This window comes from Rhipicephalus microplus, unplaced genomic scaffold (assembly GCF_043290135.1).
Source record: "Rhipicephalus microplus isolate Deutch F79 unplaced genomic scaffold, USDA_Rmic scaffold_766, whole genome shotgun sequence".
In the NCBI taxonomy this organism is placed as follows: Eukaryota; Metazoa; Arthropoda; class Arachnida; order Ixodida; family Ixodidae; genus Rhipicephalus; species Rhipicephalus microplus.
The window spans coordinates 4,034-31,183 of NW_027465322.1; the positions used below are offsets into that span (position 1 = coordinate 4,034).

Consider the following 27,150-nt stretch of genomic DNA (forward strand, 5'->3'; position numbering starts at 1 on the left):
GGGTTGCGTGGCGACACCTGGTAAGTGCACGGTGCCTGCGTTGAATAGATTTCGCTTGTTTAAGACGATTACGCTTTGAAGAATACTTGTTTTCATGGCCAGCGAACGTCACAGATTTATAAATAGCAATAAATCAATAGGCTGAAATGCTCATTTGCTAAGCACACCGGCGGCAATATTTACGCAAGCTTTCAGAGATGATCGCGGTTCAGGTCATGATTAAACACATTTATGAGCGCAAACTTTTATTTCAGGAATTGAACAATTGAAGTAAGGATGCACAAACCAACAAAGGTTACTAAAAGTCATTTGTACACTTAAAATAACGAGAAAAACGTTGGCGACATTTGTACAAGTTGGCGAAAATCAGCGAAACATTGTTAATATTATAAATGACACACTTGGACGTTCTTCAGGGCTTATATTCAAGTATTTATTTGTAAAAAAAGCTAAAATTTCACTTTTCTCTTTCTTACGATGCAACCAAGCTTCATGTAGGAGGCCTAGTATTTTTTCTAGAGTTGTCGTGATGCTTGAGAGACCAGGTGTTAAGAAGAACCGTGAGGCTAACTACAACACTTTATATTCCACACTACGACTTTTTTCACATCGTCATTCTTTCATTAGGTGGTACAATAGTTGAAACCTGCAACACTAAAAAAAACCAACAAAACAAATGTACAACGACAGTACGATTGCGGCACGAAAAGGCACCGACAGCAGAAAAAAAGACACAACCAGCGCTTGTTCACAGTCTTCTGCTCTGTTCTGCAATCGCACGGAAGTAATGAATTAACAACAAGCCCGAAATACTGCTCTCATCAGCTGAAGAACATTCTAACCAGAAACGGAATGGGCCACAACCTTTTATATAAGCACGATTTGCTAGCGATCTATGACTTATAAAACGTTAGCAATGACACCTCATCATGCTGCAGAAATTAAATTTGGTAAGAGGGAACAAAGCAACAATAAGGCTAGTTGTTATTACCTAAATTAGAAAAACTACTTTTTTACCTCATAGTGTGAATATCACGTGGTGAATTGGTTATATGGGCGTTTAGAGTTATGCTTTGCGTAATCCACGTGATTCAATGCGTCAGTTGCGGGAGAGTAAAGTGCTCTACACCTCCTACCCTCCCTTTTCCATAAGAGGAAGTGCGTTCCGGACGCTCGTGATGGTGTAATACACATCATTTAAATAATGTAATGTATTTATTCAAAAAAAGAGTCATAAATAGATTCTGTCATTATAACTTCAAAATTCATAAATCTGCTCTTAGGTAAGGGGTGATCCAAGATAGCACCATATCAACGATTCCCCAAGATTGCCAGAGTGTACGTCTCTTCTAATGAAGTGACAAGGCTAAAGACGAAAGGATTTTGAAGTAACTGCTCATTCTTTGTCACAGCTCACAAAACATTAAAGAGGGTTGGTTGTCCGAATGGGACTCCACATCGGCTTCTTAGAATTTGTGCTGTGGCTGCAATGCGTCACACATGTCACGTGACCCACAAAATGTATAGTTGGTCAAAGGGTGTAAAAAATCATTTGGCTAAATTTTGACACAGAAGGTCAGCACAGCTGAACAAGCCGCAGATATTACATTAAAAAATATAGTGGCACGAGGAGAAGACGCTCCATAAACTTGCTTCATTTGTTATGCCACCATGTGGTTCCTTGTAAACATTTGCGACATCAGACAACTGCCTTTTTATTATTTAGTTAACATTGTAAAGCATAATAAAAAAAGTAGCACTTTCATCAACCAGTACATTCACACTCAAAAGACGTTAAACCTGGAGCCCAGCTCTTCTATCATAGTTTATCACCTCACCCCTCTAAGCACAAATCTCGACTTCAGCATTCACGATGACAGCGAATTGTCCGGTGCGCCGCCATCGCATACTCAATCAGAAATTTCGTGCACCAAAATAGAACACAAAGTGAAATCTTCAGATTCCAGGCACGTTGAACAAACTCGAATCTTCGAAACAACTTCACGTCATCGATTCTGGCTCTCTGTTGTCAGCACCATACAATCTTCATTAGCGTTGCTTCTCGCTTGAAGCGTCGATGCTTGAAGTTGATGCTTGAAGCCTACCAGCCTCATGGTGCTTTCAGACAGGCTTTCATGGGAGAAAACCTGCAGATTAGACTACCGCCTTAACACAGCACTGACTGTTTGTTTACTACCTTCCCGTGCTTTTCATCAGTGGCCTCCTTGACATGTCTCCTAGCAGACCTGAGTGCACCAAGATGTGCCTTAGCATACACAGAGAAACGACACATAGAAACGCATTACAGCCTTCACCGAAAGTGCACAAGCCACTTCTCAAGCTGCGGTGATAGGACATAGCTGCAGTTTCCTGAAGCCTCCGTGAGCCAAGACTTGGACTAAATGTCTAGAGTGCGTGAAGAATTGTCACCCTGGTCTCACAAAATATTTCGACATATCACAGGAGTAATCCAGCTCACAAATTTTTTTTCAACTACACCACTCGGTAGCCTCAAGCTGATGCGAGGATATTACGTCCCTCAACGAAGTTAATATTGGTGTTTTCACGTCTATAAACGATATGATTATAAAGGGAGGCGTAGTGGAAGGCTCCGGAAATTTCGATAATCTGATGACCGTGCACTGACGTCATCCAAGGCACGGGCTTCCAGGATTTAGCTTACATAGAAACGCGACTGCCGTGGACGATATCGAGCCCGCAGTTTACTGGAGAGCAGCGGAGCACTATAACCAATACAACATCACGGCAAACATCTCTCGACCGAGTTGAGAACACCACCACCATCAATCGACTGAAAAGTAAGGCGTGGTGCTCATGAATTCTTTTTGAATTTTACCCATACAATGTGACCCCTTCTGACCAGGTGCAGTGCTGTCATCGACCCTCTCAAGTTAAGGTGAACCTGAGTGACATAGCCTTCTATAATACGAGGGCAATTATAGCACATTGCTGCAGACTGAAACAGGGCGTTTATGCGCTCACTTCTTTCATCTGCAGAAAATCCCTGAATGATAACGGCGTCTAGAAAGTGGCTTAGATGCTTTCGACGAGGACGATGCATGCGTGTCCTGTGTTGTCAACGAGGACCGTTCGCAGGTCTATTGTAGCCGGCGCTGGGCTCGGAGTCCGTCTGTTAGTCTTTGCGCACTGTACACGGCACGCGCCTCTGGCGCTGGCGGAGTGAGCAATGCCTCGGCAATTGTCTTTGGCAAGAGTGCATACCACGCACGCAGCGGTTGCATCGCGTGGTCCTTGGCTGACCACGGTCACCTCTTGCGCTTGGCGGCCTCGTGCAGCTGCTGGTGGAAATTGCTGTGGTGCACCCACGCGGCTTTCACAATGTCCGCACCTCTCTCGCCGATCATGATGGACGGGGCGTTGGTGTTGCCGGACACGATCGTGGGCATGATTGAAGCGTCTATGACCCGCAATCGCTGGACTCCTTTAACCCTGCGAGATGAAAAAAGAGAATTTTTTTAGAAACCAGGCGTTCACAAAGTGCCAAGACTATCAAGTGTTGCAATGTGATATCGTAGTGACTGATTCAAAAAATTTCGGCCAGTTTGACGCTGTGAATGAAAATCGTCTGACAGCGAAACAGCAACGATGATGATAAGTTTCGGTACAAAAAGTTCTTAACATCACTTTGTTGTCTTTATTTCTGATTAACTGTCCCTCTCATACCTTGATCAACGGGACGCCTAACACTACGACTATAGTACTACCACGACGACGGCAACGGTAGACTAAGAGTTTCTGGCTGTAATAAGTGACAGCTGCGATTCTACGTGCCATAACACCAATAGGACGCTAAGGTACAGCGTAGTAGAAAACTCTGGAGTCTTGCAATCTCTTGGATTTCTTTATTATGCATCTATGGCTCAACACACGGATGCCTCCTGCGTTTCGCCCTCACCTAAATGTGGCTGCTGTGTCCAGGAGGCGAATCTGCACCCGCAACATGTCTATCACTTCCACAGCCAAATTTCTCTTTATGATAAAGTATCCCACGTAACAGCGAAAAGGATGTGGAGTCCGCCCTAAGGCATGCATTATGATTTATTTCATGTTTTCACACGTATACCCCCAGAACGCATTCATTCATTATAAAGCCCCAAGGTGCTCTCACCTAAGCCTGGGGTCGACGACTGTGGTTGGGTCCCAAACGGGTCCCATCTTTGCCGTGCCCACAGGGTGGTAAATTGTGTTGGTAAAAGATCTAGCCATGCACGCCAGGTTTTCGTCGCTGAGGTGCTTGTAGTGTTCGCATCCTGGGAATGGCAAGTCCCACATGCGGACGCCATATCTCTGGAAAGCAGGCGTTTCGGCCACTGCCATTGAAAACTTCATGGCTGAAATGAAAAAAAATATTACAAGACAGCTGTAGAGTCTCTATAAGCCCAGGTGCATTAAATTAAGGAAGCGAAAGACTGTTTGGTTGAGTGTGTACACACATTCATTCGGCAGGTTAGTCGTAAGTATTGAAGGTCAAAGTAACTCTTTTGGCGAATTGGTGTCTCGATTGCTTAGATACGCTTGACTGTCGCACAACATACACCCTCGTTTTCTCGAAATGTACTTTGTCCGACGGTGTTACGAAGCCGAAACGCCAACATGGTCCCGAAGGCACCACTGCTCTGAACTCCACCGCCAAGGTCACCAGCCGTTTGGTAGCCTGTGTTACATAGCTCGCGACTGCTTCTGCGCAGAGCTGATAGACGAGCGGACGAGACGACGGTGGGTTAAGGCAAGGTTTATGTACAGCATAGAAATAGAGGCGTTATAAATTCGGCACTGGGGCCGACAGCTTAGGGACTCGAACAGCAGAGATGCCTTCTCTCACACGCATCCGTCGGCTTCTCTCTCTGTTAGGAAGCGCACCGCCGACGAGGTTACGAAGAACGCCACGAAACTCGCCGCTGCCAAGGACACCGGGCGCGCCGACTGTGAAAGGGGCTCGGTGCAACGAGGGGCTTCTCTGACACATAGGTCTACTGCTGGCGACGCACCGCAGGGCTGATTTTATAGGCACCCGGTGGATCCTTTGAGTCACCAACATCCAACAAGAAACGCTGCTGGCCGTGATGTCAGAATCTTCCAATGGGGCCCGCCGCTGGGCCGCGTCATGCTCATCAAATCTGGAGCCGCTGCGCACAGTTGCAGCTAAGGACGAGTGACGTTCCCACGCATTGCGTAAGACTCGACAGACTGGAAGGCGCCGATTTCTTCAACGGCCTCGTGGGCTGAGGGAGCTCGCAGTGCGTTGAGTTACAGACCGGCGCCACCGCTTGATGATGTCGTTGAGTCGATCGTGTCAGGCGAGCTCGATCGCTGGCCTTGACACAGATTGCCTTTGCAGAGGCATTGACATTCGGTGTGGACTCCCAGGCGTAACAACGGTCAAACATACCTGCGCAATCTTTAGGATCATTAACAGACATATTCAATAAACTTCAGTTATTTCCATACTTTCAGAGACTACCCCCTCCTCCTCACACGGATGTTCAAGTTGTCTATGTGAATGCGGTCTTCGGGAACACCTACTAAGAACTGTTTGTGTCAATAAATGAATTCTCACCATCAACAAGAGTCATGATGTCATCCGGATGGCTCAGGTATTTCGGGTCAATCAGGGGTGGATCATAAGGATTCCGGGACCGAAGCTTGATGTATCCTCGAGATTTAGGCCTCAGCAGCACCGGATATACAGACATGGTGTCCGCATAAACGTAGGGCGCATAAACTTTCTCCCACAACTGTAAAACAAATTGTAAGAGAGGGTTACTTTTATTATAATAAACGCCTAAATACTAGTCATATTTTAAGATGTTGTATTGGCTTCGATATCAGGAAGTGTTAGGATGGAACACAGAGCTACAGCATTGATCCTAGTTGACCAGGCAATACAGAATTCTTGTTGTGGCAGAATTTCAATATTAGTTTCACAAACAGCCAGGTCATCTAGAGACACTGTAATCTGTCAGAGAGCATCAATAATGTCACCTGTACACTGATTTATACACATGAAGCTAATTGGCACACAATTACTTTTTCCGGTAGTTTAGAACATATAAAACGGGCAAACGGACGGCTCCGAAGCTACGCTAAGGAGTAAAAAATAAAGTATAAGAGAAAAAGAATATGGATGAAAGAAAGGCGGGGAGCGTGGCTGAGCCTGGTATTCAGCGTGGTACGTTGCTCTGGGGCAGGGTATAGGGGAGGGGGAGTTAGAGAGAGAGGGGGAGAGAAAATCACTGGTTCCGTCGACGTAACGGCACTTGTGTGCTTCACATCACAGACGATGGTTCACTCCCATGGTTTAATCAGATCGCGCTATGTTGCATTACGCCATTTGTATGCGCGGTATCACACAACCAACATATTGTCGATGGTGAAGCCATAGTGGTACAGATTGCGTTCTCAAGCGACGGACTTCTGAAGGATTGCGAGAACTGGAGTGACGGTGTCAAGCAGTTGCATCACACTTAGAGCTGTCGGTGTCCCCATCTTTCTCAGCAGCGCACGCATAGCGTGGAATAGGGTACTGACCATGGCGACCACTTGTCAGCCTTTGTTTGTCAGCTAATGAAGTGACCGATGAAGTGTTCCTCACTGCAGAAGTCTGGTGCTACCCATCAAGTACATGCATTTTTTGGAGTTCGGGCCAAGCGTCAAGTGCATTCCTCGTAGCGGTGGTAGTTCCCGTAGACACGACTGCGTTGCGACTGAGTAGTAGGAACAAAGCGGCAGCTACATTGCTAGCAGAATCATCTTTGTTCTTAGAATCAACAGTGCTGGGCCCGAGTGGAAATAAAGGAGGTGGCTTTGGATGTGCTTCGCGAGGCTATAGTATACAAATTTTTGGAGGCTTTGGAGCAGCGCCGGCGATAAGAATTTTGTTGTGTAGCGCATGCAGCTGCTTCTCGGTGTAAGATGTCATCTGTAGCCCCTTTATTCAGTGTTGCTATCTTACTTCGAATAGCAGAACAATTTTCAAAGAGGAATCATGTGATTCGTTGCGATTTGGGCACTTCGGTGACGTGGCCGGGCACGTGTCCCTGTTGTGGTTCCCGAGCATCGGGAACAGATGATAGAGTTCGAGCACACACAACTCCAGTGACCCAGCTCATGCACTACCAGTACCGAAGTGGTTTCAGTATAAAAAGGGGCGAACTGCGTTTTGGAAGTGGCCAACGTTTACGAGTTATGGGAGTAATTCGCCCTTAAATACAGTCATCACGATTAGTGATGTTTAGAAAAGACATATACTTGCAATAATAGTATCTTCTGAAGCGGGCTGGATCAGGACGGGTAGGTTCGTGTTCGTAATGGCTTCGTCAACATCATAAATTACCCCAGTGCTCACGACGTTTAACCAGAACTGAGAGTAACGAAGCGTTTTAAATTTGTTAGAAAGCAGTGTAAGAAGCGTTCTTCGTTACGGGCAACCTTGTACGCTGTATATATCCGTACCTCATCCGCGATTCCTTCAGTACGTCTGAACGTTTGTCCTCCATCGGATACGGGCGATCCAGAGAGATAGTGGATCTCGATGTCCGGCCAGTCAATGCTCTTGTTGGCGTACTTAGTGTTGATAAACGCCAGACCCTCAACTCCGCCCAGCAGTGTCAGAGGACCTGCAAAAGTAGACGAGATGAGAAAAGGACGCAACGTGCAGAGGGACACCAGATGTTCACTTTTTAGGAAACGTGAGCTGCCAGGATGACACAACTTCAGATATGAAAGGTCGTCAAGAAGGTATCTCGGACGGCATTAACCGGGGCAATTGTTCATGGTATGATCATTAAAATGGAGGAGCTCTACATTTGGGGCACTAATGATGGTGTGAAACCAAAAAAAATTGACAGTTTCTGACAATGCTTTGACATTTCGGGATTCAACTGTCGCAGCTGCTGCGTAAAGTTGTGTTTGCCTCCAAAGACGCCACTTGAGCTGCATGGATCTGCGAGCACACCTCGTCCGTAAATATATCTTGAAAGGCAGTCACGTGATGATCATAAGAAAAAAATGTTTCCAGTTCGTTTTTTCATGTTTTTTATTGCCTACAAGTTTCACAGAACCCGTGGGGTAGGAGACTTGGTGCCAAAGATACACCAGTTTTATTAATCTCGTAGGCATAAGGAATCCTAGAATTTCTTTGGCCCATATGAAAGAGTTTTTATTCTCCTATGTAGGAGGGTATATATGTATATAACCTATTTTCTCTTTTTAATTCTTTATTTTGAACAATGCAGTAGAACGGGGTAGCCATCACCAAGTAACGGTGACAGGAACTCATTTGAATACTTTAATTACAATTAAACAATTCAGTGCCATTTATTTAAACGCAGCAACCTTGAAGGCGGTATCATTAAAGGAAGCCAAGGAGTAAGGTCTCTATCTGCTTAAGAGAAGGCACGACCGCTTGTCGAAAACGCCATCTCCAGCGCCACTGCCTATTCAAGAAATTTTCATGTTCTCAAAAAGGAAGTTTCTCAGCACTGATAAACCCGAGGAAGACAAGGAAAAAACAATGGACACATTCGGCGCTACTCACCACAATAATGTTTATTCATAGTAGAAATCATCGCAAAAAAAAAAAACGGGGACGAAAAAAAAAACACGTCCTCTCGAACATAGCGCTCGTATCACTGTGTTCGTGTTTTTTTTCTCTCACTCAATTCTTCTATGATTCACGACCAACGAGACCAACACACCACTCATCTGTACTTTATTCGTAGACTTGGTCTAAGTGTAGCTGAATCAAGGAATAATCAACTGAAAGTTCAGTAACCAATAGAAAGGTGACTAAGAAGGGGAATCTAAGAAAAAAAAGGTGTCTCTTTCTTGCTGTCCTCGTCTTTACCAGAGCTAAGAAACTGCCTTTTTTTGCGATACACCTATGAGTCCGTGTCACTAAACATGTCCTGCACCAGAACATCTGGCTTGCCCGAAAAAGTCAATCAGAGCTTTTATCAGCGTGTCCCAGATTATTCGTATTTTCAGCGCCACAGAGAGAGTCTAAATTTTAGGAGTTCGAGCTTACTTGGTTCTTCATCCATTTACGGCACCTCACCTTTGCCTATGGTTAGATAGCGGAGGATCTGCTTCAGGTTGAACACACGAGTCTGAACCATTGACACCTGATCGCGCACGAGGAAGTTCATGCCGCCAGGGTAGATGTGGTCTTGCAAGTTGTAACCAACTGGAAGGTCAGCAAGCACAGGAATCTAAGGGGAAAAGTAATAAATAGTTCAAAGTTCGGCAATACCAGAAGTATGCAAGCGAGCAAAAAAAATACACACAGCACGTTGAAGGTGTCTGTAAATAATCTCTTACTTAGCCCCAAGTTGACCGCATTGTGAAAAAGATGTGCCTGCAGCAAGCAGCATCGCCAACGCCCGGCTCTCTCGGCTCGTGCTTCGGTTCTCTAGTGGTTACTCAAGTGTATCACCCTACCACAAGTTCAACTTCATGAGTTGCTGGTTTTAGTAGACTCAGCAATTAATTTGAGATCTTACGTACGAAACTTGGAACATGAAACATGATATGATGAAAGTTGTAATGCTGCTGAACTCTAGATTTATTTTGGCCCTTCGAGTTCCTTAACACGCAGCTCAATTTATTCTGACTCGCATCCTCTAGCTAATTTGTGTGATATATAACACGTGCTAAGTGGCCACGGTGGGTATTTTGGCTGTCCTAGGAGGCAGACAGCAAGAAGGGCTAAATTTCGAATGATGCAGTAACGTACGGAGCTTCCAGTGAGTTCCTATTTGTGCTGCAGGAGTTGGCAGCGTCAACCTATGCATTGATTGTTTTCTAGGTGTTTCTGCTAAACTAGCTAACAAAGCTGCCGAGAAAAAGCAAAAGAGAGCGATCTATTTGCGAAGTTTTTGAAAGTACACGTTGAAATGAGTCAAGTGAACAGATCTATTGGCTAGGTGTTGTAAAAGATTTACGTGAGTGGATGGTCTCATATCGCCACCAGTATTAATAAAGCGAATGTTTTTTTACACAGAAACTTCACAGATTATGGACTCATAAACCTTCCCTTACAGAAGTGTCAAAAGGGTAACCAAAATCCTGAAGCGCATTCTGTCTTATTATAGCTTATTATTTTCCATCTCGGGCTCTCACATACAGTGGCAGTTCAACACGCAATGTGTCGTGTTACTGAGCCCGAGGCCACACTAGTTGCTTTTGTGGGCTGATGATGTTAAGTGATCATCATCAAGGTGCTTGGAGAACAAAAGGAAGCAGACTTACTCTTAGCGCGAGCACGCTCTCAATATGCTACACGCGGAGCGTTACACCAAACGACGCCAACTGCATACTACAGCATACAACAACCCGGCTTCCTCAATCACTCTGCACTTAAAGAAGCCATGATCAGAGTTTGAAACCACTTCTGAAACCATACCCCAACAAGAAGCATCACTGGATGCCTTGCCATTGCGACAAAAAAAAAAAAGGCGTTACATAGTGTCCACTTACGCCCATCTTTTGCAGGTCGTGTTTGGGTCCGATGCCGGACAGGAGCAGAAGCTGTGTGCTGCCAATTGTTCCGGCCGACAGAATAATCTCTCGTCTCGCAAACACCATGTGTGGAACCTTGAACCGCTCAAACTGGACTGCCCGGGCGTTGTTCCACTCATCGAAGTGGATCTGCGAGTTTCGGTCTCAATCAGGAGAGTCTTTGTAAGCTGCTGTTTTACACGGGAATGTGTGAGTCACGCAGCAGCAGCCGCTGTGTTACAGGCATATGTCAACAGATTGACTCAAAAGTTGATTCGCTAAGATCAACTACTTCTTGCGCAAAAACTTTGTTAGACAACAGGCGAAACAGACACTGTTTCATCCGTTGTCTAACAAAACTTGTGCCCAAAAAGTAGTTGATCATTGAGTGCCAACTGTAGCTGAACCCACACCTTGAAGAGACTCACTAACACCCACCCGGACTCAGGCCGCGTAGTGTGTCTTGTATTGAGTGCGGCTCAGTGATATTTTGGTGAAATTGAGTAAGGCTGAGTACGGTTGAGAAATATTCTCGAGAATCTGAGTGCAAGTGAATCAGCCTGAAATGAACTTTCGTGAGTATAAGTCCTAGTGAGTCCGAGTCTTGGTGAGTATAGTAAGCAAAACACACTTGCTGAGTGGGTATAAGTGAACTCCATTGCTTTTACAGACCTACTGTTCAGCTGACCATGTTCTAAGGTAACCACGTCAATATCAGCTTGATACGACCCAGGTAGTGTACAAAGTGCTAGTACTGCGTGGAACTCTTAGACTGATCCTCACCTTTTTTATATCACCTGCGAATTGTGTTTCCAAAGCTATGAATGCACGGCTTCTTGATTTAGGAGTTGATAAAAAAACTCTTGTCCGCGTCTATATTTCATCGGAACATCCTTTCTTTAAACTTTTTCCGTTACCTCGATTTTGCAAGATCAACTATCAGTGACCTCAGTACCAGTTACTTCAGTTAGGCTGTACTGTCCGTGAACACGGGTACGATTCGTGTTGCACGATTTGAGAAACGCACCACTTCATCTAAAAATGCCATTGGACTGCTTGTACAAAAGTTCTCTAGTGCATGAATGTGCTCATCTGATCTTGTAGGTCTCGAACGTGGTGAATATGTTTATCTCTTTGTCCAGCGCTGCGCTTTCTTTCTCCTTTTTAGGGTACACACCATATTTGTACTTGGCTTGATTACGGGACATGAGGCTTTCGCCTTTTGGAAGCCGGTAGCTTCCCTTGCATAAGCGTTGCTTTTTTATCATGTTTATTATTTATACTACATCTGACTCGAGGCTATTATTGTGCAATATCTAGCAATGACTACAAAAAGAAATGTAATTTTAACACACCTATCAACTGTGGTCCAGTTCGCAAATTAGTGCTGTCCTTCTGCTCACTTGCTGAAGCAAGATTAGTCTAATTTCAGTGTGTCTCATGCAACAAAATGTTTCATATTGCGGTAGTGTGCCGATGCCGGTCTTATCGAAGACTGCCTTGACTTTCACAGCGCATATCAATAAGAATAAAGTACAAGTGACGTTATTGTTTCGCCAGAATGTACGTACCTTGGTGGCTAAAGAATACAGCGTGATGTGGAGGTTTTTTCTGTGACGAATAGGTTTGATAAACGCCTTGCCGGTGCTGCACCTGGCGCTTCGCCTTATGGTGCCTTGCGGTATGGCGAAACCTGGAAGCGTCGCGCGGTATTGTTAGTGTTGACGTTTCACGCGAATCAGAGCGTCGCTTCAGCAGTGACGCAGCCAGGTCGACACACATCAAGAAGCAACACATGAACCGGTAAACTTTGAATTTCGCGTATGACTGAGTGTGATACGTGTGCCACTGGTGATTGGCTTTGTTATCTTTAATGGTATGGTCAACAGTTGCACTGTCGGTTCTCGTCTAAGCCCTTCCGTTCTAGCACTTAACTCTGTCATGAAAGACTACAGCGCAATTGTGCATAGGGACAAAGAAAGACAAAAAACAAACACGCTGTACATAGCACTGAACTACGACTGATCAGTTGTAGTTCACGGATATGTTGTTCCCCGTGTTCTTCGTTCGTTCTCGTCTATGCGTGCTGCAGTCTTTCATGATGCAATACCAATTAGCTCGACAAGCCGTTTTGACGAGCCTAATTATGCTTTTCCATATACTATGAAATTTTGCTTTAAGAATAAAACTGTACAAAGTCGACAGTTATTGTTCAGGTTAAGTTATGTTGGAAGCCTAATATTGAAGTAAAAGTTTATTAAAAACGAGGGTGGAATAAATCCTGCTAAAATTAATGAGATTTAGTCAAACGATTTGATTGAAAGAGCAGACATTTTTCTAATGGGTGGCTGGGACAGTTGCGGCACCTGGCGGAGAAGATGTCAACCACACACCCCTTTATACGTGGCTACGTGGCCTTTAGGAATCCGCTTTGGTACCGCGGGAAACACAAAGTTAAAGGGGAGTTGACACAAAACTTTCAGCTGTTTTTTTGCGCCAAATAAAAGGCCGAGGCATCAAAAGCTTAGAAAATGTAGCTAAAAGTCAAGGGCACACTGATAAAGTATATGTAGAATGTGTTTAAAGGATAGTTTTGGTTCTCACTGTATCCTGACGTAAAAACATGGTACGAGCTTCTCCTCACGTGCTCCCGCAAGCTATAGTGCCGTTTCCACGACGGCTTTGCACTATCACTCGATTGGTGACGCACATGTGGCCATTTGAAAGTTTTGGTAACGCAGAAGCAGCGATCTTTGAAATTTAAGTACCTGACGTCATCACAACTAGCCAGACTGCTGCGTAAAGTCACCAGTATAAGTCCTGTAGACTGACATCAAGCTAGTGTCGATGTCGGTAGGTGTGGCATGAAAAAACAGACATTAGTAAAATAATGAAATACTTTAATAGCATTTGCTTAGCTTCACAATCACTCCCAGTAGCCTTTGTATACAGGAGATTTGTTTCGCAGAGTAAACTCATCCACGAAAAAAGTTCTAGTACCACTTTAATCCAAGGAAATCCCCAGAGTGCTCGAAAGCAGACGTGCGAGTATCATGACAATGATGCCTCGAGATTTTTAGGAGCACCACAGTAAGTATGTGAACGGAAAGTGGTGGTGTGCAAGAGATGTGCCAGACCTGTTTGCTGTGGTCCGTTGAGATCCACATTTGGGTAGCCCAGTTGAAGACCAGCCTCAATGAAGGCATGACCCAGTTGTGTCGCGTATTGAGGAGTGGATACAGTCAGGGGACCGCCGTGATTGTGGTAACCTGATAAAAAGAAACACGCAAAAGAAAATCTCGTTGAAATTTCTAGTGACAACACATACCATGTAATTGAACACATGGTTGTGCCCTCAGTGCTCACTCCAGGATTTCAGCAGCCACACCGAATCTCCTGGTAGAATGACCGTAAAACAGTACAATTTCGAAGCCCCATCTCGGAAATTCTTGTACGTTGGACGAACTGGGGCGCCATACACTCTTTGTTGAAGATGCTCTACTTGGAAAAAAAAAATGTTCGTTTGCAAGAAAATACCGAATGTAACGAATCTTGGGCTCATTTTCATAAGCAACCGCCAATGAAGTGTAGGGAAAGTATAAAAGACGGTACTTGTATGCTTTACCTGCAGATAAAGAATTGGAAAGGAAGTAAAGAGGATGAAAAATCAACTTGCCACTGACATGAACCTGTGTGTATACATACAGCCCCTAACAATGGTCTTGTAATCAGTTATAACGAAGGTAATTGTTATGTATGTACACAACGTATTTGCATACGCATTTAATTGTTTAAGCGCTATATTGATATCGCTCATACTATTTTGTGCATAATTATATCTTGGTATTTGTGCCAATAAGTTCTGTGTGCTGGTACTCTAGTTATATCTTGTCATAATTTCTTCCTTACCTTCGGTAGGCATCTCACCCTTGGCACACTCCCACGCAATATCCTCCTTTACAGGATGGTATCGAAGGGCTCGAGACAGTCAAGCTTTCACGTAATTGAAAAACAATTTAAACTTCAACGCTAAGCAGCGTTCATTTGTGAAGAAACGCGTGTTAACCTAGCATGACTTCGAATCTGACAAAACTTTCAAAGATAGCCTGTAGGAATGGGACATACGAGACGTCCTCATGCATCAACAATATGATAACCTTCGTGGCCGCACAACCAGTCTTTGGGATTTGTTCGTTATACAAGAACGTGTTCATGTCGAGTAGATACCCACCATTTTGCAGAATTGCGGGATCACGGTTGTCCTCCGATTTGAGGAAGTAAGGGAACACGTCGCTCCACGACCAGCCCTCGCATCCATTTGCCGCCCACTGATCGTAGTCGTGCGGATTGCCCCGGATGTAGATCATGTAGTTGATGACACTCGAGCCACCAAGCGCTTTACCTCTCGGCCACGGACTCCTCTGCACAAAAACAACGCAATTCATGTCCGTTGTAGTAAATGTAAAGCGACCAGACGTCCTAATTTAGACGGAACATGTCCCGGTTTGGGGCTGGGGTCGCGCTGTTGCACCCAATCTGCTTGCGGGATTGTCTCTTGTCCCGCTTTCGGTCATTAATCGGCTCGCAGTCGCGATCAGCAAGCTCGGCCACCACACGCAACCCCGTTGCTATAGCATACTTGGCAACAGCGTTTTTTGGCAGTGCTGTGGAGGCTACAGAATCGAACCACATGCCTCCTACCACACGTAGATATAGTACTTAAGTTTATTGACAATTTCCTCATTTATCATGTCTAAATAAATACTCATTATTTATTGATACATAAAGAGTTGCACAAAACTGCTGGTAAAATACAATTACAGCTCAATATGGGCAGATGGTACCTTTTTATTTTTATTTTTTAAAACACACCACCATCTTGGAACGCCCGTTTTCCAGAATAAACGTGGTGACGCCTGTGACGTGAGTGAGTCCGCGTAATTCCACAAACGTGCTGTTCAGTCTTTCAAAAAAATTATATGTGGGTTTTAGCGTCCCATAACCAATATATGATTATGAGAGACGCCATGGTGAAGGACTCGGAAATTTCGACCACCTAGGGTTCTTTAACGTCAACCAAAGCTGATTTTCCACATGCTTTCGGGATAGTGCATGGGTGGCGTGTGATGAAGACTGCTCCACGATGAGTGACTAGAAACTGCCACTTGCTATTGTACGCTTTTTCCCATAATTCCCGTCGTCGCACCCATCGGCCCATCATGCGAGGTTGCCGTCATCTTCTCCACACCCTTTGTTAACACGATGGCTGCCGTAATACAGAAGAAGCTACCGCTGTTCTCCACAGGGCCGGCGTTGTGGTATGAGTGAAATGCGGAGAAAAACAATCTGATGTCGCCACTGCATCTCAAGAATCACGCTGAGCACGGTATTGAAGAACAAAGCAGGCATGAAGATGAAGGTGTGCTAGCCTGAGCGTCTTCAAGCCTGAATGTCTAATTTTACCAGAATATTTAGAGTATTTTTGACATATTTCAGTGCTTGCACAGTAGTGGTAAATCTATAAGTATTGTTTTCTACCTTTGGCAGTGCCTAAATTTTTCTGCCTGACACTGTGGCGTACTAGTCATTATCGCAAAACATTCATTCTATCACAGTGCACAGCGACTGAGCACTTTATGAAGGACAAAGCTTTTGTTTATTTTACTACTATTTTTCTTCTTGCACCAGGAACGCTTCACCATGTATGACCCAAAGAGGTATAGGTTCAATGAAAACACGCGCTGTAGAAATACGTTTGCCTTCTGTTTGTTTTTAATTGCAACATAGCTCTTGGGCACATTGGTCCACACCGTGTACGATGTCAAGCGCAGAACTGATGTTACGTCAAAGGCAACAACAACTTCTCTCTTTCGTTCTAACTCTCCTCCCCTTCTCTCCCCCGTCATCAGGGCAGGGTAACCTACCCGACTCAGTACTAGCTAACCACCCCGCCTTTCTTTCATCCTTATTGCATCTCCCTCTTATACGTATGCTGCACTAAGGCACTAAGGACTATGATAATATGCTTAGCCTGCGAAGTGCAAAACAGTGGTTTAGGGTAACTTGAACAATGTATAAGCATAATGTTGACACCACTGAATGGTTAATTAGGCAGTATCTGTTGCATAAAACTGGCATATGTTATTGTGCTAGGCAATAATGCTCTGTATTTATTCACGTGTAGGTTCTAGCAGTTTCCACACAAGTGGTCGACAGAATTAGCATGAAGTATGATGGTGAAATCAACCATTCATACATACGTACCCTTCCTTCTAGGCCGAAGCAGGACGTTTTCTGAGGTTCGGTTCGGTAGGACCAGTCCAGCGGTGACATCTGCATTGTCGCCGCGATCAGTGGTATGTCCGATACTTCGTTTTCTATGCCGCCAGCTTCTATTAGTAACACGGTCGCTGTGATGTCTTCAGATAACCGGTTCGCCAGAACTGCTCCAGCCGAGCCACCACCCACTGCAATCAAAAGGAAAGGAGAATGTAGCAAATGCGAACAAATTTACTGTGCACCCTAACTAATAAAATGACGAAAAAAATTAGGAGAAAATGTCGACATCCTCGTTTAAACAAAGCACATATTCAGGGCAAGTTGGATGTTGAAGCGATAAGAGTCTTCGATAAGGAAGTGTTGCTGATGTTAACATCTAGATAAGTGGGCTACCCTTCTTCAAGGCAGCCACGTGTTGCGTTGAAGAAGACAATACCACTTGTCGAAGCGTCTGATTCAGTGACAAGGAATCTTGATAACTTGTTTTCTTATAGAGAACACATGCTTCTCAGTCAAGGTAATTTTACCAGATTTTTGTATTGCCTACATTGTTTGAGCGCAACCACAGTCAACGTACTGCCAAAAAAAAAGAAAAAAACAAAACCATTGTTTACTCCCAACTCACGTTAGAGTTAAGTACGAAACGAGATCCAACTGGGGCCGTACCTTTCCCCTCCGCTTCCAAAAAAAAAGAAAACAGGAAGTGCAAACACTACCATCTCCCTTCGTGACACGACAAAGCGACAAGCTTCTATAAGCATTCTGTGTGCGAAAAAAACAACAACACCACTATTGGGCTGAAGATCCTTTATTACGCTGTATTTCGCTGGTAACTTTTTTTTACTATGGGTGATTATTAGCTATGTAAGCAACGCCTGGTTTTTGGCATACAGTGAGGCTACCATAGCATTGAGCAACACATGGAATACAGAAATATGAGGACAAATTTAGTGCATAAAATGAATGAGCTCTTCTGATTAATGACCACTTGGAACTTTCGGTTTAGAGACAGACACTTTTAAAAACGTTTTTTTTTTGTTGGAGTAAAAATAAATGGAGCTGTGGCCATTTCTTGGCGATGGCTACCCCTTCTCGCTTGGTTGTTAGAATAAAAAACTTGCAAGTTGGATAAAAATTTGGATGTATAAACTTCAATAAAGCGGTAAGCTTGCCCAAACAAGACAACACACTCGAAGTAAAACTAACGACTGAAATACATCGTAAATAACCACTAAATAAATGAACAAACACGCTTACGAACACAAGTTTGTGTACCAATCATTCAGTTAAAAATCTGCAGGGTTTATAATCAGCGAAGAAAGCCAAGCTTTCATGCATCATCGGCGGTTGAGGAAAACCATACAGCAATTTGTCGTTCGCATACCGCAGGGTAATCTGCAAAGCTTGAGTCAAGTATGAATTCGAGCCCTCATAATACAGTGACAAATATATAAGGTCCAGCGTGGGCCGACAACAATTGCAGAGCTCTATTCAACAGGCAGATCACCAATAAAAAGAAAACAAGATCATTGAAGCACTTTCAATCTAGCTTCAGCTCACCTCGATGCAAAACACTAAATGATATTTTATTTTCACGCGTAGTAGGTTTAGGTAATATGACACATTAAGTTTCTTTTTCCTGCATAGTTGGTGATACGTCAGTATTCAAGAGTTGTATCGGTTGGGCGATGTTAAATTAGTACTTCAATGGTGGACTGCTGTTCCTCACGTTCTCGTTCTATTTTCTTACGCAGAGAGATTGTTGTTGTTATCAGAAAAATTTTAAACTCAATAAAGTGTGTAAGGCATACACCAGTCACGAAGAAGGACCCATGATGTGCTGAATGAAGCTGCGCACTGCAAACTACGCCTTTTTTTGTCGTGTTCATTTCATTGCTGTTTAGGAAGATGATAATAAACTGACCCCAGGCAAGATCCTCTTGAAGTGCAACGAAACGCCCACAGCTGCTGTTACGTGCACAATCTACCAGTCGGCTGAATGTGAGCCCTTGGTGGAAATTGCCAGTTGCAACACTGGACTAGCACTCCTTGACCGCGGACTTAATACCCCGCGTTGAATAATGCAGCACGTGATCAGAATACGAGCAATTACAGAGCGGCATTACGTGTGACCAAGGTGGAAATAAGCGAGAGAATATTTTCTAGCACCTCTGCCAGTGTGAACGTGAACCTTCATGCGTGTACTCTGCAGCTATGGTATGTCTGATTATAGTTGGCCTTGTTTTTGTATCCTGCAAAATCTTATTTGTTGCATTAGCGCCTATAAAGTATAAGAGATGTTACCCCTGTGCTTGAATCGAATCGAGATGTAAAAAAAAAATCACCATGTCCGTACGCTTAGCCACTGCTACAAGAAAGATACGCGAAAAATACGGTATCTAGTGTACGCATGAACGCCGAGCGTCATCACTAATGGTGCGGCGAATTTCGCCTAGAAACCCGAATGCACCAGGCGTGATACATAACCCGCGAGCATGCGACCTCAAATGGCGGCTCAATATATCGTGCCATTCATGCGCCGCACTTGTGCCGTTAAAGCCACCGGTACCGCTGTACAAGCTACAGCGCCAAGTCGGGTACGGGTGTGCCGCGTTCCTGGTTTTATGACGCCACACTTCGACAGCCACAAAGCTGTGCAGCGTTGTGAACGTTGTGGTGGTCGCAAAAAATGGCGGGCCATTTACTGCGTAATGGCCTTTGCCTCACCTGCCGTGTAGCGAGTAGTGGTGATTGGCGGAGATTTGGATATTGTGACGCGATCGGTCATTTTGATTTAACCATATAGCGCTGGTGACAATTAAATAATGAAAGCTTTTATGCTGTTTATTAGACGCAATATCTCACTATAAGATATTTTTGAACACATTGACTGCACCTCTCTCCCCCCTCCCCGCGAATTCCGCACACTTACGGCAGCCAAATTTAGTGGCTTAAGTCTGTTCTAGCCATTTATTATAAGACTAGAATGAATCTTTGACAACAAAACTTCAAACTTTTATTCGCAAAAACACCAGATTCACTTCCTGTACCGCACCTTGAGTGATTATTTGGTGGGAAGTGGAACCCCCTCTATCCCCATTCCTTAGCTATTCGGAAAGCCTTGTACAAATTTTTTACACAATTTTGCGCAATAGCTGACGATTTCGATTGACTTCAGACGTTTGCTGCTGGTCCAGCGCACCAGGACAGCAGCCACGCTCAATTGAGTCCTGACTAAGGATTCCGCTTAGTATATTGTAAGCGAGCTGACCCGCTAGGGGGCTGGTTTTTCAAAGCTCTGTGTTATAACAGCATAACAGGTGTTTACTACCACCACCACCACCTAGGCGCGGTTGAGTGTGAGTGAGTGTAGTAAGAGGCCTGCCACTTCAAAGCCGAAGTCGCTTTTCCTTCTATCATGGGAGCTCTCTAGTAAGAGGCCTGCCACTTCAAAGCCGAAGTCGCTTTTCCTTCTATCATGAGAGCTCTTTCTGACAGTTCACTTTGCGCGCTTCGCTGATATATTTCCTGTTAGTGGTCTACTATTCTTATATTCTTACATCGCGTTAATGACGAAAACCGAATTGACAAAGCACATTTGTTCGCATTGGCAGACTATGTTAGTCAATGATGCGATGTCCCAATTGTCTCGTACGCACACTTCTGGTGCAAAGGAAGTCTCTGTGCCAACCGGACCGATGACCTCGGGAATCCGAGACGTGTGCTCTCAATGGCTCACGTCAGCAGCAAGTTGAGCAACGGTGCACAGTTTTAGAGATACCACGAGGGGAGACAAACTGCAAGTCCGAAACAAACAAAAAAACAACTACAACTGGTCCAGCTTCGGGCGTATCGGTACACGCCTCTCTTGTGTCTTTAACCGGTCCCTAAGGAAAGCGCGTGCTCTCCAGGAGGACGCGCCTCTTTCATATACGTGCCACAGGTAGCTCTGCCTTAGGGTTATGCATTTGTACACCGGTAGCCCCACAGACACGCTTCGCTGAATTTATGTTTCCTCAAAACCCATCACTTTTCTCCTGGTCTCTTGGCCTAGCCGGCTGCGCAGCATACGGGAGGAGTGCCCGAAGTAGGATAGCCGGTTACCCTGGTTCACTTTGATTCGATAATGCCTCCCATTTTTCGGTGACCGTGGCCAATAGAGAAATGGTGTTTCCTGTAAGTATTGAGTGAACAACGGATATGACACGTTGCCTGAAATAAACTTGTTTTGTTGGCCCAGTTAGTGTCTACTGAAAACACCCACCATTAAGCGCTGGAAATAGGAGTACAATGTAACAAGGCTGAACTCCATCTGGACCTTATTTACCCGCATTGCCACTGTGCGTCTATATATTTTATGCGAGCTGCGGCTAGTTTTGTGAAGGTCTTGAAAAAGTATTCCTTCAGGTACAAAAAAGACAGAAATGGACATTTTTATGTCCCGGGATGTCAAAGCTTTTTTTTTGTGAGCAATACACTGGTCAATACGGACAAAGTGTAAACGCGCCATCTACCAATATTGTTACTCGCCTGAATTATTCGAGAACTCAGAGAAACGAAATTTCATTCCGCTTTTAGCTTCGTCTATTCCATGTTTTTTTTTAATGCAAAAACACCGTTCGTTATTTCGCACTTGCTGTATAAAAGCATTCCTTCACATAGTGTAATTTTGTAGAGTGTATAGCCTTATTTATTTATTTTATTTATTTTATTTACTTATACATACCGCAGCCCTATTCAGGGCTATCGCAGGAAGGGGTCGTTATATAATACTAGGCAACCAAGATAAAATACAAACAAATAATACAAATTGTGAAGCAAGTACACTCGTAACAAGGCAAAAGTTAAAATGAAGTTAATTACGCGTCAGTAAGATATTCATTGACAGCAACTATGAAGTCGGTTAGTGGTAAGGAGCGAATGCTACCAGGCAGGGAATTCCACAGTTCTATTGCACGCGGAAAAAAACTGTATTTAAAGGTATTAGTACGAGCAAAGAAATGTGTTACATTCAAAGCGTGGGAACTGCGGGTACAACTATCATTTTATTTTATTAAGATATCATTTTTATTATTAATTATCATTTTTAAATTTAATTTATTTTTATCAATTTTTACCTATCATTTTTATTATATTATTATTATTATTATTATTATTATTATTATTATTATTATCATTTTATTTATATTCCGCACGAAATTTATATTTATATTATTATATGTCTTGTATTGGTCAGACATTAGGTTGAAACTTTAAGTTCGAGTAGTATTTGGGAACCCTTCATGTATCGAGGGCGCGAGACAAAACGAAATTGATTTTGAGCTTTACTTTAATGGGAAACCTTGCCTAACGCACTGCGCAATAAAATATATAAAGAGAGGCCAAAAATCATATGTATACTATGAGCTTTGCTACATTACCTGTACTACATTGCTCTCAAGTAATCGTGTTGCACACCAATTATAAAACAAATCATCCTGTCCTTCACAATAACTCCACCGCACATCGTGAGAAAAGACACTCCCAGGTGGTAGTCGCACAAAATAAGCAACAAATTCATCTGCCAGTGTCGCTAACGGGAAGTCTCAACATGATTCAGACGGCACGAATCGAAGATCTAACACTCCAACTGCCCGCCTCTTTTGACGTCTACTATTATGTCCCGAGGCCCTCACTGAGAGCGCCTATTTCGCTGTTCGCATGCGCACCATCAGAGGTGGCCGACCCATTCGCAAGGTAGGCTGTTATTTGCCACAGCTTTTTCAACAGCGGTGGCGGTGGTCCCACATTGGCGGTCGCCAACCGCGATGCCATCTAATAGGGCGGAAGCGATCGGGTCACGTGTTGTATGATCGATGCCTCCGCGTATACGATGTACCTCCAAGAACATCGTCCCGGAGAAGGAATCGGGAGACAAAACAAATGACGATGTACCTCGCAACGTTCTGCTGTAGCGATTTTGGGTTGCTCACATGGTACTGGGTTCGATTCGAACTAGCGAGGAGTGCAGTCGGACCGTAGCCACCGTCAAACCCCCTGCACAGGAATGAAGTCGGGCCATGAATACTTGCATGGCTGATGCAGCGCTGAAGCACAAAAACGTATAACAGAGTGCACAGGACGAACATGCGTTTCGAACACTCTATTCTATGTATTCGTGCTTTAGCGCTGCATGGTTCATCCAATCATTTCCCGAACTCTGATACGTGAACATTTGGTTAGGTAACACTATAGCAGTGTTGGTACAACAGCATACAACTTCGTCTGCTGATAATATCTAAGCTTGAAAGTAGAGGGTTTTCTAAAGAACGAGCACAAGCTTCGATTGAATCTTGGTGACACTTTTGCACAGATGATGATACTTTCTTTTCAGGAGTGTTCTTTCACTTTGCACCTTTGCAAAAGCTTAACTGCGTATTCCTCATTATACTTTGCGGGATCTTTCTGTGCCAAAATTACAATATGATTATGAGAAACGCCGTAAGGTAGGGACCCACTCATTTCTACCAGCTCGTCTACTTCGACATGCGGGGACATGGCAGAGTACACAGGCCTGTTTCATTTTGCCTGCAGAGAAATGCCGCTGCCGGGATTGATCATGCGAACTGGGGGTCGACCGCTGAGTAGTCCAACCACTCTACCGCAGCGTTGGACAACTAAGTTTGCTTAAAAACATCACCCTGGTTGACATTTCATCTGACAGGTTTAGTTCCAAGATGATGCGCAACGAACAGTTTATAGGTGAAGTCTGAGAAACAGTACCACTACTATAGCACAAAGACCAACCAAATTCATATCTTAACATATGTTTAAGTACACTGGCACAATGTAAGTAAATGTGCGAAGGCATAAGCATTAGGCATATAAAAAAAGGATATGTTCAAGGTAAAGATGAAAGAGAATACGAGTGGAACGATCGGAGCAGAAGAACGCATAACTCCTGCGCATTATGAGCTAACCTACGTAATGTTCCTTCTCTATTTCTCTCTCTCTCTAACACACACACACACACACACACACAAAAAAACGGCGCATGCTACAACCGGCCAATTCGTCAGAAAGGTCCACTTGTTCGTGGACAGTTCGTCTATACTCGAAATCCATTCTATCAAAGGTCATTCACCCCGCACCCGTTTTAAAGTGCATCAACTACATCAGAGAGCTATCAGAGAGAACGGACATCTAGCACGAAACTTCTTTTACCAGCGCGCTCAGTCTGATTGTTTTCCGCGCTCTGCACTCTCGAAGACTTTCTCCGAGGCACGTGCTGTCCCTGACGACTGCACTAAACAGCCGACCTAACGTCTCATTTGTACTCGGCGAAAGTGTCGGCGGCGGCTCGTCGTCTTTCAAAACGATCGCGCCGCTCCCGCTCCTCCTACCATTGTGCTGTCAAGTGACAAGCGACCTAAGGCGTGTCACGTCCTCTGACAGATGCTTGTATGCAGTCAGCTCAGAATGGAGAAGGCTGGAGAAGGGCGCGCCTCGTGTGTGTAGCGAAAGCGCTCTGCGCGCCAGGGAAACGAAAAAAAAAAAGAGTCAACAAGCAGCGACAGCACATCCATGGCACCAACACAACACGACGCCACATTCGTAAACTTATCTTTTAGGCGTTTATGTGTCGTTCGAATGCTTTCGTATGCAAACGCCAGCGATGGCCCGTGTCGTAGTAATGCCGGCTCGCAGCGGTGCATGCTCCACTAAACAGTACCACGAGAAGCGGCCGACGAAGAGCGTCAAGTTTCCCACAGAAACTTTCTCAACTAACCGAGAGGGTCGCTGCTGTCCTTACTTATTCGTAGCAACAGCCACTTTCATCCCTCTGTCTCTCTCCCTCTCTCTGAGGTTCTGTTCACGCTCCCGTAGTTCTTTACTATTCAGCTTCTGTTACTCCGTACCGTTCCAACTTTGTTGACAGTTGCTTCCTTCTCGAACATATTTGGTGTTAGTTTTTTTAAAGAGCGTTAGTTTGATCCGCTTAGTCTCAGTTCGCAGCAGTCAGCGTTGTGGCATGACATCTTTAACTTCGCCCCATGAAACCTTTCGCGAATTTCCTTACGTCTCCGCATAGCATCCAAGCAGTTGCCACAATGGCCTCCGGGGCTTACCGTTTCGGCCGGGAAAGGTCGTAAGAGTGGTCACGCACACACATGTGCAGGGCAACGCGGACCTGCAGCGAGGAGTGTGTGCGGTAAGGTCCTGTAGTCCGACCTTTCCCATAACGCGACGTGGAATTCCTGCTGAAGTTAGGGAACAAAGCGTGCAGTCCTGTCGCGTGCGATGAATCTCGCGTACTGAAGCATGAGCGTGCTTACAAGTGCTCCTCTTTCAGAACGAAGCATGTGTTTCTGCCCTGCATATTGATTTACACATGGTTGACCTGGGCATGTTCAATTACTGAAGCACCCTAACGAAAAATAGCTGATGACATCAGCGCCAGAGCAAAACTGGAAAGCGCGCATGTCGGAGAATTTTCGCGACAAGGTTCGTTCATTTTTTGTGCGCGTTTCTTATTCTCAATTCTGTCGTTCAAAGGTGGCTTACAAGAAAGATATTGCAGGAATATAAGTGAAAATTTTGCAGTATAGAACTACGCCTAGTGCGCTTATTGGTTGTGGGCAGTCTGTGTAGGTCTTGCAGTACACATAAAGATTCAGTGCAGTCAAAAAGCGACAGGACGTTGCCCAAAGTGACCACGTTGTCGCAACATCTGGTTAGAATCTATAGAGAGAGTATTGCATGTTACAGTGAAGCAATTAGAGTAGCAACACACAACGGGCTTTAGATGTTAAACCAAAATTCGCGACAGTAGCAGTAGTATGGTCTCTGAATGGAACCCGAAACATACAAAGCGTTTTTCGGAGTGAAATCGCTCACACTTGCAAGCGGCTAAGGATTTATTTCTACCTATATACCTCTCAGAGATGGACGGGTCAAAGAAATGAAGTATGGTGCACACTTTTTAGCTTGGGTTGTTCGTCACAGCAAGTTTACTGTTGGACATCCGCTGGTCAATGGTATCCCATTCGACCGTGAAACTTAACCACAAAGAAGTATCAGTGACAATGCTTTTTTTGCAGGTAAAACCACAGCAGGAAAACCCCGTTTTTGCGCTGTACTCAAACATTCTACCATGTCAACTAGCCGAACTATCAATACTAATGCTTAGTTGCATCGGCAATGTTAAATATAGCACATAAGAGAGATTCAATGCACTTAACACACCTGAGTGCACTCACTTACGCCCGTATGAAACAAAGATTCATGTGACAGTTACTGAAGAAGTTATGATACATAACGTTCTAAATGAGCTTTCGTCCCCCGCCAGTTAGCGCTAAGTAGCTACGCCTTTTACTATAAAAGTACAACGCAGCATCCCGCTTGATTCTGGCTTATTTTATACGCAACAGCGACTACAATATATCAAGGCCGAGTAGGAAAGAATGTCTTGACTAGGTCACACTGCCAAGGCGCGACACTGACCTTTACAGCATACACCCTAGTGCGATAACGTCATTGCAGAATGAACTCTTGCAGCAAAGTCTCACATACACTCTCACCTTCGTGTGTTTCAACAACCGTGACACTGGAGGGTAATTACATGGATGACAAAGCCACTGTGAACGTTAAATACATCGCAACATCCCTGTGTTCAGCCGCAAGAGGCCATAGAGCTTACGTAATGTAGTGGTGCCACATACGCGTGACGACATCATTGAAATGCAGGTGGCGTTATGCAAGACCACGTGCGTAGTGTGTACAAGCGTGTGATAGATGGTTATCATGGGAATCCGAGCGTCGGAACGTGTATTGATAAGGAGAAGCATGCAGTACGCGGGAGAGCGAATATGGGTCGTTCCTACACCATAGACAAGCTCGCATGTATACATACGAGCTTGTCGCTTGGTACAGCGCTCCTTCTTGGATCGCGAAACACGCCGGAGAAACAGGCAGGTCGTCGAAAAAAAAATCCGAAACAACTGTGACCTGCTACTAGGCAATCTTTTTCTGGCTAAACCCCTCCATATCTACGTGGTTCAGTTTTCCTGTTTTATTTTTTGGGAACAAGTTCTGATTAACCGGAATCCGGAAAGATGATCGATGAAACCGTCTGTCTTGTATAATTGGCATGATTTTTTCAATGAGTTCATTTATCCTACCATCTTCTTCGTTGACGACATCTCCATACTGCTGACAACTCGAACCATTGTACATCGTTGAGAGTGCAGGCATTGACTATCTTGTGCAGATACAAGACACGAACACTTGACACTTAAGACGGAGTATTCTGGAGGGAATCACGTGATAATTATTGCTGGCTAAGCTCACTAG

At 44.5% G+C, this 27,150-nt stretch overlaps 1 protein-coding gene across 1 annotated transcript; it reads right to left on the reverse strand.

The window, feature by feature from the left end:
• Window positions 1–228: 228 nt before the first annotated feature.
• LOC119164232 (glucose dehydrogenase [FAD, quinone]-like) lies at window positions 229–17,001 on the reverse strand. Its single transcript, XM_075886091.1, has 10 exons — window positions 16,804–17,001; window positions 14,771–14,960; window positions 13,677–13,808; window positions 12,111–12,232; window positions 10,519–10,689; window positions 9,098–9,251; window positions 7,495–7,658; window positions 5,600–5,777; window positions 4,151–4,373; window positions 229–3,471 (listed from the first exon to the last, which is right to left on the reverse strand). Exons 1-10 carry the CDS (start codon window positions 16,876–16,878, stop codon window positions 3,288–3,290), a joined length of 1,593 nt encoding a protein of 530 aa, XP_075742206.1. The 5' UTR covers window positions 16,879–17,001; the 3' UTR covers window positions 229–3,287.
• Between the last annotated feature and the right edge of the window lie 10,149 nt (window positions 17,002–27,150).